Below are 13,738 nucleotides of genomic sequence, written 5' to 3' on the forward strand. Positions count from 1 at the left end.
GGAGGCAGCACCTGTCCGCCCCCACGGCCGTCCCTGGGCTGGGCTATGTGGGGCCTTCTGGTTGGTCAGCTTCCCTGAGTGTTTCTGAGAGCCTTTTGTTGTACAGGGGGATAGAGCAGCTAATTTGGCCAGTTCCAAGCAGGAAAGATCAAGTGTAGATTTCATATCTGACTTTCAAGTGCTGGTAAAAAGTTGCATTAAGTTATCGAATGCACTGCGATCCCCCTCCTTCATCGCCAAGTGGCTGTGTAGTTTGGGGGTTGCTCGGCATCCCAAAGAAAAGGAAACGTATTCCGTTTAGGTGCTTGAGGCAAATGGGGATTGATCCAGTTACCTTCACACTAACCTAATCCAGATGGTGTTCACTGCATAACTTTCTGGGTTTAGTACCTGATTACCAAACAAGGTGTTCATTTTCATGGGATTTTTGAAAACTTTGGTTGAAAAGCGTGAAGGAGCTCCTGCCGGACCCGTTCAGAATAAAATAGTGAGCATGATCATAAGACTATAATTCAAGGGATGCCTGGATGACTCGGCGGTTGAGGGTTGAGCATCTACCTTTGGCTCAGGGTGTGATCCTGGAGTTTCAGGATCAAGTCTCACATCAGGCTGCCTGAAGGGAGCCTGCTTCTCCCTCTGCCTATGTCTCTCTCATGAATAAATAAATAAAAAGTCTTAATAAAAAAGGTTTGTAATTCAAGCCCAACACAGCATGCTTGGAATAATTTTTAATCAGTTGATTTGTACCCTTCTTTTTCTGTGTATATATATGAAAATATGTATGTATATTATGGTATATATATATGGTAGATGTCATACATATATGCATATACAATATGGTATATTACTGTGTCGTAAATTGGGGATTAAGTTCTCCCAGGATCACTCCATCATGGCCATGGAAATTATACTTAGGAAGGCATATGAGGGGATCCTGGGGTGGCTCAGCGGTTTAGCGCCTGCCTTTGGCCCAGGGTGTGATCCTGGAGACCCGGGATCGAGTCTCACGTCGGGCTCCTGGTGTGGAGTCTGCTTCTCCCTCTGCCTGTGTCTCTGCCTGCCCCTCTCTCTCTCTGTCTGTCTTTCATAAATGAATAAATTTAAAAAAAAATCTTTTAAAAAAGGAAGGCATATGAAATTAAAGGGTTTAGGGATACTTGGGTGGCTCAGTAGTTAAGTGTCTGCCTTTGGCCCGGGGTGTGATCCTGGAGTCCCGGGATTGAGTTCCACGTCGGGCTCCCTGCAGGGAGCTTGCTTCTCCTTCTGCCTGTGTCTCTGCCTCTCTGTGTGTGTCTTTCATGAATAAATAAATAAAATCTTAAAAAAAAAAAAAGAAAGGGTTTGTTATTCTCACAGGTCCTAGAGGAGAGAGGCATGGAGGCCACACAGGGGGCCATATGGGAGGAGTGCCCAGGAAGCAGCTCAACCAACCAAGGGCTGAGAGAGAGAGCACCTGTAGGCAAGGGCCTTTACTGGGGGTTAGGTGGAAGTCACAAGCAAAGGCATGAGGCATTTTATTGGTGTGTTTGAATGTGACTAGGTCATGGTCAGGGAGCCTAAGAAGGGGAACTGGTTAGCAGGGGGCCAGCCTTATGACCCCGATCACTGCTCAGGAAAATTGAAGTTTTAAGATACAATTACATAGTGAGATGTGTAGGAACTGGGTGATGCCAGTTGCTGTAAGCATTCGTCAGAATCTGCTATTCATTCCCTTCTGACCGCCTCTTGCTCTGCTCGTCTTCCTCACTCTCTTACACATTTAAAAACAATCCCCTGCCCTCCTACTATATGTCAGATTCTTTCTGGGTGCCAGGGACAGAGTGACAAATGAAAAAAGTCTCTCTTACATTCAAAAGCAGGGAAGCTGACAGTAGATCTCTGTGCAGTGAAATACAGCAAAATCAGGCATGGGGGGGTGCATTAGGTGTGCTGCTTTGCAGAGCACCTGGGGGAGACCTGTCTTATAAGGTTACCTGTGAACAGAGAGCAGGGTGTAGGGAGGAAGGGAAATAGATATTTGGAAGAAGATGGTTTTAGGCAAATAGAGCAGCCAAAGCAAAATCCCAAGGTCGGAGTGTTGGTGGCATTTCTAAGAAACAAGAAGACCACTGTGGCCATAGCCAAAGGGAGGATGGTAGGAGATGAGGTCATATAGGGAGAAGGGACCCTGATCACAAAATGACATTAGGTTTTTGTTTGGGAGGGAGTTGCAAAGTCATACAGTGGATTGACGTGTGTAGACAGATGCTTAGCCAGGCATGGGGATTCGAAATCCCTACACATAAATTGACACAGGGTATCTGCACAGAAAAATCCACTTAAAAATATACATAATTCTAAAGGGGAAAGTCTCGGGCTTGATGAATCACAGGGTAGGTGTGCAGATAGAGAAAACAAGGATGTATTAGGAGAAAGGTAACAAGATAGAAGATGCTTTGGGTTAGTGACTCCCAGCAAACTAGCATTGGATACAAGAATTCCAAGTCCTGGGGGCAATGGGAAAGTCTCCATATGCCTGGCAGCTGGTCACTGGGTGCCATCTGGCATCCCTGAAAGATACAGGATATTCATTTCTCAAGGCGGAAAAGTCACAGAAAGAGCCAGGGGACATTGTCACTTTACTCCACAAAGGTTCCCAGTCAGTTTCCAAGGTTAGATTTTCCATATGATTAGAAGTTTGAGAGTATTTTAATCAGTACACTTTGGGGTTCCTTTAAATGCTCTTGGAACAATGCAAACATGGGAAGTTTGTAGGTTTGATGCTTTTGGAAATAGCATTTTTATTTGGTTTTAAGAAAACCAAGCAGTTTTGTTCTCAAAGGGAATGGCTGACTTTGTTGAGAAAAAGTGGTCAGAAACTGGATTTCAGGAATTTGTAGGCTGAATAGTGGCTTATCAGAAGCCAGCAAACTTAACCCAAATTAGCACTTAGCTGGTTCTTTTCGGGGATCGTTGTACTCATTTCTGTGAAAAATGCTTCCATGGCACCCTGAAACCTGAGGACAAATGATTGATGGCAGAATCCCCCCCATGGTGGAGATTAGCCCCTCTTTGGGGGCCATTTTTTAAAAAGATTTTTCTTATTTATTCATGAGAGATATACACAGAGGGAGGCGGAGACACAGGCAGTGGGAGAAGCAGGCTCCCTGCGGGGAGCCTGATGCGGGATTCGATCCCAGGACCCCAGGATCACAACCTGAGCTGGAGGCAGACGCTCAACCACTGAGCCACACAAGCATTCCATGGGGGAGGCAATTTCATAGAATATGAAAACAAACATCATCTACTCTTTTATCAGATGTCTTTGTCCCAAGGCCAAACCAAGGCAAAGCTGGAAAGAGGTGGAGTATTTGGAGTATTTCTTGTCCTTGCCTTCTCTGGGGCTCTCTCCTCCAGAGATTGGTCTGCCAATCTATTTTCCTTCTAATACACTCACTCTCTCCTCAGGGAAGAAAAACAACCTGCCAGCCACCATATAAGGTGCCCTACTTAATGCTATTTCTAATCCCTTGCACGTCAACCCTCTCAAAAAGTAAGCGTGTCTCTGGTTTTACAGATGAGATCTAAAGAGGCTATACTCCACTTCCCCAAAGAAGCATCTGATCTGAGTGGGCCCAGAGCCTGATTTCCCCATGTCATAGCCCATGGCCACCACCTCTGTGTTTTGGCACTTCTGACCCAAGGTCAACACTCTCTGGAGTGAAGAACACTCGCCATCCAGTGTGTTGACAGCCCCACGCCCTCTCCCCCATCCATCAGTGTACAGAACCAAGTATATCGCCTGCCTGAGAACCTTCTTGTCTCTGCTTTCCACTTTTGCTAATGGAGTTTTAAAAAAGTCAGTGATGTTGCGGAGACTGATGACTAATTAATGAGGCCTCTAATCCCTTTTAACGCATTAGTAATTTAACTCACTTTAATTGCAGCAAGGTCTTAACTCAAATAAATGACTCCCGGATGAGAACTGAAAGTCCTGTGGAATGGCGTCAACAATACGCATCACAAACCAACGCAGTATGTTTGGTGAAAATTGAGGTACTTCTCAAAGTCCTGGCAGATTTCTACTCAACATGAGTACTGATTGAGAGAATGCTGGAGTACTTGGGTAGGCTAGCTGCTGAAACAAACGACTCCCAAATCTTAGGGGGAATAACAGAATAAAGGATGGGTTCTTGCTCATGCCGTGACCCAGTGTAATTGTAAAGCGAGAGGCTGTGTTCCATGCAGTCATTCAGGGACCCAGGTTCCCTCCATCTTGTGCCTTCCCCATCTTTTCCGGATTCTCAGAGCTGTCCATGTCCCTTCTGTCTTCCACATGTGACAGCAGATGGGGAGAGAGAGGGAGTGGAGGATCACATGGAATCTCTAGGGCCAGATCTGAAAGTGGCAAACATCACTTCTGCCCTCTTTTCATTGGCCAGAACTTTCTACTGGCCCACATGATTGTAAGGGGGAGTGGGAAATACACCCCTCCCACGTGCTCAGAAGACAATGTATGGTCCCTACTCCATCGAGACTCCCAGTTCACCTTCTGTCCTCCTCTGGTCTGTTCTGGGACCAGGACCAGTTCATCACTCAAAATCAGAGAGCTACCGTTGGTCCTCCCTAGCCTCGCGATTCCCCATCAAACATCCAACACACACACACCGATGGCTCTTGTTCTCTCCATAATTAAACTCCAGGTTCGACTTTTTTGGGCCAAACCTGGCCCTAGAGAAAAGACCTAAACTGACCTCATTCAGAGATCTGAATGCTCTTGGGTGTGTGGTGCCCAGTCATGAGCCCTTCATCCATTGTGGGGCCTTTCCTGCTCTCTTAGAAACACTGACTCATTGCCCTAGAGCCACACGGGCTGCCCCCTGCTCCTGCTTTTGCCAATTCTCTAAACACACTCCCAAACACAAAAGAAAAAAAATGCTCTTCTGGAAAGGAACTTCAAACATGTAGAAACACCTTTGAGTATTTGTGAATAAAAGGGTGTAGTCTCTTATCAAAAGCATTAATGCACCGGAGGGTGCTGTCCCATTATATAAGCAGGGGAGGGTAGAGGGCAACAGAATTCTACTCTCTTCCCAGAAGGAAGATGGGGAAATTGGAAATTGGCCCCCGGTGATTAGAGGACTTTAGCACTCGGATGTGAGGCCAGCAACTGATGTACTTATATCCTGTGCCTCAAGTGACTCAGGCAGCATCAGCCCTCGGGAAACCTGGACTCTCATGGAGGGCTCTGCCTTCAGAAAAGGAAGGAGGAAGAATTCGCAGCTTGTTTGGCCTGTTCTAAATATTGGCAATGTTGTAAGCCTTAATTATTTTTTAAAAGATTAAAAAAAAAATAATCTCTGCACCTAACGTGGGGCCCGAACTTACAGCCCTGAGATCAAGAGTCTTGTGCTCCACTGACTGAGCCAGCCAGGTACCCGGTCAACTTTAATTATTAAAAAAAAGGAAAGGAAAGGAAAGGAAGAGAAGGAGAGAGGAAGAGGAAGAAAGGAAGGGACAGAGGGAGGAAGGAAGACAGGCAAGAGGGAAGGTGTTCTTTTCCCCTCAGGCTGAGCAGTGACAGTTCTGGACCTCGAGGGTGGCCACCAGGCTGTGTACTTGTCTCTGGGTTGATGGTAAGACCATCAACTGTACTTAGAGCATCATCAGTGCTTAGAGCAGACAGGACTGACCGGGAATGTGGTTTGATTTGCCAGCGACCAAAGAGCTCTGGGATTTGTGTTCTTCGGGGTTGACAGTACAATAGCCATCCCCTTGACGGGTGCTGTGGGTTATGGCTGATAAAGATGCTGATAAAGATATTGTCTGATCTTCACCGTAAAGCATGAGGACACCAATGCTGAGAGGTGATGGGCACAGTCACACACCTTACATCCCACTGGGAACCCTGCTCTGGGGTGTTTACTCCTCTGCTGCATGCTCCTTCTCCCTGTCCCCCAATACTGCGTGATGAGGATTCTGAAGCCATATGGGATCCTGAAATCGGTCAAGTTAAACACAGCTGTCAGCCCTGACTGTGGTTTATGAAACTCTAGATGTTTCCTCAAGAATGATGTGCTTGGGGGCACCCAGGTGGTGCAGTTATTGAAGCGTCTGACGGTTTCGGCTCAGGTTGTGATCTCAGGGTCATGAGCTCAGGGTCTTCAGATGGAGCCCCGCATCAGGCTCCAAGCTCAGTGCAGAGTCTGCTTTGGATTCTCGCTCTCTCTCTCTTCCTCTGCCCGTCCAGCTTGTGTGCTCTCTCAGTCTCCCTAAAATAAATCAAGAAATCTTTAAAAAGAAAAAAAAAAGAATGGTGTGCTTAACAATAACCCTCAGATGATTCATGCAAGAGAAAAAAAGGGAGGGCTGGTCAATTCTGTGTGACAATTGCAGTCGCTGCAGCATTGGCGTATCTGTGGCTCTGGGAAGCCCTGCAGGGAAAGATCTGTGTTCGCCTTGTTTTAACCCATACACCCCAAGCTCATTTTGCTATAACACCTCCTTTCTCCCCCTGTGTAATGTTTGTTCCTCTCCTAGAACACTTTGGAGCACACCCATGATTCCTTGAAAAATTAGTCATTTACATTCTGGTCATTCTCTGGTCCCTGGAATCTTTTCTGGATAAATGGGGTTTCCTTGTAAAAGTGACTGGGGTGAGAATCTCACTCAAGTCAGAATGAGTGACTTGCCCTCGTCTTTCTGAACACAGAGGAGAACTCCTGCCCCTCTAAGGGGCCCCTTCCCCATGAGTTATCCTTTTAAAAAAAGGAAATATAAAAGCCTTTATCTAAACTACTCTAAGATTTGCCCAACCCAGCCAGGCCTTTCCAGATGATCCTTTGAGGAACTGATTTCTTAACAGTTTGCTCTTCTACCTTCTTTCAGGGCAGTAAATATTTGCCCACACACATAGAGCTGGCCCCAGAGTTCTGGCTGAGTGTATTAAGAAATAAAGTATTTTTGACTGATCCAGCATGATGGGGTATTTGATTTAGAGAGAACCATTAACATAAAGCTGCATTGGTGGTCTCTGTTTAAAAGGGATCTCATTTGGATCAGCCAAGAAACCAAGGTGTGGAGAAGCTGAGCGCTATCGTCTGAATGTTAGAGTTCCTCCAAAATTCATATGTTGAAATCCTAGGCCCCAAAGGTGATGGCATTAGGAGGTAGGGCCCCTGGGAGGTGATTAGGTCAATAGGGTGGACTCTTCATGAATGAGATTCCCTACCCTCATGAATGTTTTATAAAAGAGATGCCACAGAGTTCTGTAGCCCCTTTCACCATGTGAGGACGCAGCAAGATGGCGCCAGCTCTGAACCAGGAAGAGGGACCTAACTAAAATCCAACCACGTTGGTACCTTGATCTTCGGCCTCCAGCCTCCAGAACTGTGAGAAATGAATTTCTGTTTATAGGCCATCTGAGCTGCCATGTTTGGCTATAACAGCCTGAATGGGCTAAATGTGATGTATTAACTCTACACAGCGCAATGGAAAGAGCGCGCCCACTCAGTGGGGAAGCCGGATGGCACATCGGAAGGGGCATTAGATGGGGAGTGGGTCATCTGTCATCTGCCCCTTGTTCAACCTTGGCAGCAGGCTCCTGCTCCATCCCAGTTCCTACCTTTATCCTGGGAGATGCCTGTTCAGAGGGCCCCCTCGTTTCCAGCAACCTTCCCTCCCACCCACTTCTCACACCCTCTTCCATGGCCGCCTCTTGGACATTTCCATCATCTGCAACTGCCCCACCTCAGAATCATGTGGGGTGCAACCTCCTGCCTCTCCAGCCTGCCAGTGTGGTTGCACCCATTCTGACCTTGTTGGATCTCAGCAGACCTCTATTTTCTTGGGCCTCCCTATGCTCATTTCCTAGTTTGGAGCCCACGTTCCCAACATTGCAAGCATCCTCTTGCTAATGCCCACTTTTGAATGTGTTCAACCTCAACCCACAGTAAGAAACATAATTTACATGCAACTTAAGGCTCATCTGCATATGTATTTATAGACACACACGCATACATAGGTCTCCCCTAGCTTGAACTTAATCACAGTTATTTAAAAATCTGACCCTGGACATGAGTTCTTATAACTTCAGCCCTGTGTCTCTCATCTTTGCCAAGTTGTTGCAAGAGTCATCTGTATAAACTGTGTTGTTTCCTATGGCTGCTGTAACAAATCATCACACGCTTGGTGGCTTAAAACAGCACAGATTTATTTTCTTACGGCTCTGGAAATCGGAGGTCTAAAATCGAGGTGTCGGCAATGCTTCATTCTTCTGGAGGCTTCAGGGCACAATCTGCTTCCTCACCTGTTCCAGTCTCTAAAAACCACCTACATTCTTTAGCTTGTGGCTGCATCATTCCAACCTCTGGTTCCACCGCCGCATCTTTTATTGACATTGACCTTCTTCTGAGGACCTTGGTGATTATATGGAGCCTTTCAGATCCTCCAGGGTCGCCCCCCCCCCCCATCTCCAGATTGCTGACTTAATCACATCCCTAAAGTCCCTTTTACGATGTAAAGGAACATGTTCCCAGGCTCTGGGTACGGGGACCTGGGACATCACTGGGAGTGGAGGGTACTCTTCTGTCTACCACAGGAACCATCTGGGATTTCCTCCAATTCCACTTAGTTTTCAACCTTTTCCAAACTGGCTAGTGTCCCCACTCACCATCTCAATTGCCTCTTGAAAAGGTCCTTGACGTCCTCCGTGTTGCTGAAAACCATGAGTAGTTCTGATTTGTCCTTCCTCCTGACCTCGTAGCAGCTTCTGACATCATGGGCCAATCAGAATGAGATGTGGGAAGCACCTGTGGAGAACCCTGAGGTGTGAAGGCCAGTGTCCGTCCTCACGAGCATCTCCTGCTGTCACTCTGGAGTAGCATCTAGTGTAGATGCAGTTGGCTGTAGATCGTAGTATCCAACCACTGCCCTTGTCCTGTCCATCCTCCATAGGCTTCATGATGTCTAGACTTTCCTCACTGGTTTAAAAGCATTGGTCAGATAACTGTAGGTAAATGTTTTTTTTAAACAAACAGTTTTATTTACCCACAAAAAAGCACACCTATCACGAATGTGTAGCTGGGTGAACTTTCACAAAGTAAAACATGTATCCATCCTTCAGCTCAAGAAAAGAGCTTTGGCCAGCTCACCCACATGTCCCCTCTCTGTCACTAACCCCTCTCCTTCCAAAGGTAACACTGTTCTGGGGAAGCCCAGGTGGTTTTAATCTTTTTTCTTTTAAACATACTTTGGTTTGTACAAAAGGTTTAGGTACACGACAAAATTGAGGGGAAGATACAGAGTGTTCCCAAATATCCCTAGTCCCTATGCAAGCCCAGCCTCCCGCCTCATCAGCATTCCCTGTCGGAGTGGTAAATGTGTTACACTGATGAACCTACATTGACACATCACAATATGGACCAAAGTCCATAGTTTACTCTGGATTCGCTCTGGTGTTTTGTGTTCTGTAGGTTTTGACAATGTGTTATGACTTTGTCCATCACTAGAGTGTTACGCAGAGAAGTTTTATTGCCCTGAGATCCTCCATGCCCCACCCTGCTCATTCCTCCATTCCCCCAAACCTCTGACAACTACTGGTCTTTTTTTTACCATCACCATAGTTTTGCCTTTTCCAGGTTATCATGTTGTTGGGATCATATAGTCTGCTGCCTTTTCGGATTGGCTTCTTTTACTTAATAATATGCATTTACATCTCCTCTGTCCTTTTTTAAAAATACTTTATTCATGAGAGACATGGAGAGAGAGAGAGAGGCAGAGACATAGGCAGAGGGAGAAGCAGGCCCCATGGAGGGAGCCCCATGTGGGACTCGATCCTGGGACTCCAGAATCACACCCTGGGCCGAAGGCAGATGCTTAACCACTGAGCCACCCAGGTGTCCCTCCTCTATGTCTTTCTGCAGCTTTATAGCTCATTTCATTTTAGTGCTGAATAATCTTCCATTGCCTGCACATAGGCATAAGTTTTTGAAGAAGGAATTGGATTGACTCCAGAGCAGATTTTACTGCTGGAGTATCTTCTCCGTACCTCGTAGGGTTAGAACTGACACACTGGGAGGGGCTCCCTTTTCCCCTCAAAGTATAGAAGGGCCCAGAAGGCCTCTAGAAGCCATTCTCTGCATTGAGCTTCTGCCTCGAGAACATGGCTCTCAGTATGGCATGCAGCGTGGCTCAGGCCACTGCAATGCACTCATGTCATGTTTTGATGTAAATGGTCCTACGGACTTCAAGTTCTGTTTATAGGGGATAGATGGACTACATGACAGAGAGAAGAAAGGTCATGGCCCAAGCAGCAGAAGTTTCCTTCCCCACTCATGTAACAGTTTGTGGAGAAGGCTCCTTGAAGCTTCTCCAGGAATCTGGGACCCAGGCCCCTTCTGTCTTGTGCCTCCAACACTCCCACAACCTTCTCGCTTCCCTCATCTAACTAGAGGACACATGGACTGCTGGACAAGCCATTAGTACCAGGATTAATTTAACATTTTAGTCAGCTGGTCATCCAGCGTGGTCCTGGGGAATGATGTGCTGATGGGCAAGAAAGGTTTTGTTTGCCTTTTTTTTTTTTTTTTTTAAAGATTTTTAAGTGTATTTATTCACGAAAGACACACAGAGAGAGGCAGAGACACAGGCAGAGAGAGAAGCAGGCTCCCTGCAGGGAGCCCGACATGGGACTCAATCCTGGGATTCCAGGATCAGGCCCTGGGCCGAAGGCAGGTGCTTAACTGCTGAGCCACCCAGGCGTCCTGGCAAGAAAGTTTTAGTGATGAGTTTGAAGAGCTACAAGGTGGGGGTACCAGCCTGGGGAGCTTCGGGGTGGGTGCCAGCCGAGGGCAGCATCAGGGTGACCCTGAATTTGGGGTGTGGCTCATAACGGGGAGCTGAGATCCCACAAAGGACGTTGGAGCTTTCACAACTCATGGCTTCATTGGGGTCTGCCCAATAAAGATGTTGACCTGTGGCTCTTGGACCACCGAGGGGGGCAGTCTCTGCCCGGCCTCCCTCTCGGTGCCTGGCAGGGAGCCCAGTGGGAATGAGGACATTGTTCCAACCAGCAGGACCCTGACTCACAGCCCCACTGCCTGATGTCAGGTCTGCTGCTCAAGCAAGAGTCCACTTCCCGAAGTGAAGCCACGTCGGGGTAGCTGACCTCTTAGCCTGCTTCCAAGGGTGGAATGGAAGAAAGGAGTTGCAGTGAGAGACCTCAGGTCTGGGTTACATGTGAAGGTGGGCACCCCGACTCTTCACCTTCAGGTTGGCAAGCATGACCAACCTATGGCAGATGGCACGGTCCCTTTCACTGTGTCTTTCAGGGAAGGCCAGGGACCTGCAGTGGGTGCCCTTTGCAGAGAATCCTGGTCTGAGAGGATTTGGAAATTTCAACGTGGATAACTTGAGCCCAGGGCGGTCTGTGTGGGAATAGGGGAGTTCTGCAACTGCCCTCCTCCACGGCCCCCTCCGCCCCCTCAGTGGCCAAGGCCTGCCAAACCCGTCTCCCACACACCTCACCAGAAAGTCCCTGGCTTCCCTCCCAGCTGCCTTGCAACTGACCTCATGAGGTGTGAGAAGGAGGAAAAGAATCTGCATTTCAGACAAACCTTCCTTCCTCCTTTCTGAGAAGCGGTCCGGGCCGCCCACCCCTGCCAGGCCACGCGCACGGCTCCTCAGAGCCCAAGGCCCTGTGGCTCGTCCGGCCTGCTTGAGAAGTAGCCAGGGCCGCTGGGACCGGGAGCCTGTGTTAGTTTGCTGGGGCTGCAGTAAACCAATGACTGCTGGGGTGGGGGTGACTGAACACAGCAGAAGTTCATTCCCTCGGGACTCTGGAGGCCAGAAGCCTGAGGTCAAGGTGTGGCAGGGCCAGGCTGCCTCTGGAAGGTTCTACCGAAGAATCTTTCCTTGCCCCTTGCAGCTTGTGGTGGCTGCAGGCAGTCCTCTGGTTTCCTTGGCTTTTAGATGTTATCAGTCCAGCCTTTAGTGACAGTGTTCCCTGTGTCCCTTCCCTTCATCTAAGGACAGCATCACACCTGTCAAGTACCAGCCTACTCCAGGATGACCTCATTTTAACTACTTACAACTGCAAGAACCCTATTTTCAAGTAAGGGGGCATCTGCGGTTGCTGGTGAACATGAATTTATGGTGGGACACTGTTCAACCTGTGACAGTCCCCCCAGCCACCCCCACCCCTCCCTTCGGAGCAGGCCTTACCCCAGAGAAGGAGGCCTCGCACTGGTTTCCTCTCCAGGACCGGGGAGGGGTGTCACCCCAACATAAAATGGCATCCTCTCACTCCAGGAAGGCTCTAGCTAGTGGGAGATCCGCCAACCCAAATCTCCTCAGGGACAGGCATCTACATGCCCAAGGGACACCCACTGGAAATTTTTTCCAGCTTTATGGAGATGCTTCAGGATTTCTTGGCTCCTGGCCAATCCCAAAGGGCAAGAGCCCTCCGAGCCATCCAGTGGGCCATGCCAGACCGAGGCCTACCACTCAGGCAGGAAAACTGGCACCTGCTCCTTCAGCCTCACCTCGAGCCCGGTTTGGGGTCTCCTTCATGGGCGCTGCTAGGGAAGCCCTGCCTCCCATCTTCACACTGGCCAGCCCCTCCCTGCGAGGGGGAGCCCAGGACCTCTGGGGAGTGGTGAGTTCCTGGGCCTCTTGTAACCCAGCTGAATATTTTCCAGGTTATCTAACCAAACTCCTGCAAAACCACACCGCCTATGCCTGTGACGGGGACCATTTGAATCTGCAGTGTCCTCGGCATTCCACGATAAGTGTCCAATCGGCATTTTATGGGCAAGATTACCAAATGTGTAACACCCAGCAGCCTGCCTCCCAGAGGGAAGACAGCTTAGCCTGTGTGGCTCCCACCACATTGCAGGTACTGCCTTTCGTAGACGCTTTAAGATGATAAAATGGTTCTCTCTCATTCTCTCTCTCTCCCTCCCCCTTTCCCTCTCTCCCTCTCTCCCTCTCTCCCTCTCTCCCTCTCCTCCCTCTCCTCCCTCTCCTCCCTCCCTCTCTCCCTTTCCTCTCTCTGTCTCTCTGTGTATATGCTGACGATTATATAGTTCACTCCAAGCAAACCTCATCCATCAAAACCCCAATCCCTACAAATCACCAATTTCACGGGTGAGCTACCATTTGCTTTTCAAAAGGATCCTTCACCAAACAAGTCTAGATGGAATTCCTCCTTCCTGGAGAGCTCCCTCAACACACTTGCAATGTGAGTTTATCCGAGGCATCACTCCTCAGTGCAGTGCAGACTCGTCGGGCTTCCACCTCCAGGGCCACCCCTCCCCTCAGTAGCCCAGTAGGGAGGGAAGGGTGTGGATTCTTTAGTGGAAACCACAGGGAGGCAGACAGCCGAGGTCATGATCAACTTCCCAGAGAACGCACTGGAAAGGGAGACATCAATTGTGGTCTTGAAAAAAAAGAAGGTTTTCTTCTCCGGTCATAGATAATGAGGTTATTCTAGTTTCGAGTGACTTCGGGCAGCCTTTGGCTGATTTGTCCTTCTATTGGGATACTATCAGGAATTAGTGGAGAGGGGATCAGCTAAGGCTTTCTTTCTTTTTCTTTCTTTCTTTCTTTCTTTCTTTCTTTCTTTCTTTCTTTCTTTCTTTCTTTTTTTTAGTTGGTATTAGGCAAAAATTAGTGTAGGAGGTCAGAGCTAGTATTTCTTTTTTTTAAGATTTTATTTATTTATTCATGAGACACATACACACACATACACACACACACA

General features: G+C 48.1%; 1 protein-coding gene across 11 annotated transcripts in view; it reads left to right on the plus strand.

The window, feature by feature from the left end:
* The window catches only part of EVA1C (eva-1 homolog C), an 80,011-nt gene that overhangs the window by 24,916 nt on the left and 41,357 nt on the right, over positions 1 to 13,738 (plus strand). For 10 of the 11 annotated variants that reach the window (XM_038581365.1, XM_038581362.1, XM_038581363.1 and 7 more), the window contains exon 2: positions 12,678 to 12,874. The exons of the other annotated variant lie outside the window; for it this stretch is intronic. In XM_038581365.1, coding sequence (XP_038437293.1) covers positions 12,803 to 12,874 — 72 coding nt within the window. In that variant the 5' untranslated portion in view covers positions 12,678 to 12,802. The remainder of the gene's footprint in view (positions 1 to 12,677; positions 12,875 to 13,738) is intronic. 11 annotated transcript variants of the gene reach the window in all.

The sequence above is a fragment of the Canis lupus genome, chromosome 31, assembly GCF_011100685.1.
Source record: "Canis lupus familiaris isolate Mischka breed German Shepherd chromosome 31, alternate assembly UU_Cfam_GSD_1.0, whole genome shotgun sequence".
Classification (NCBI taxonomy): domain Eukaryota; kingdom Metazoa; phylum Chordata; class Mammalia; order Carnivora; family Canidae; genus Canis; species Canis lupus.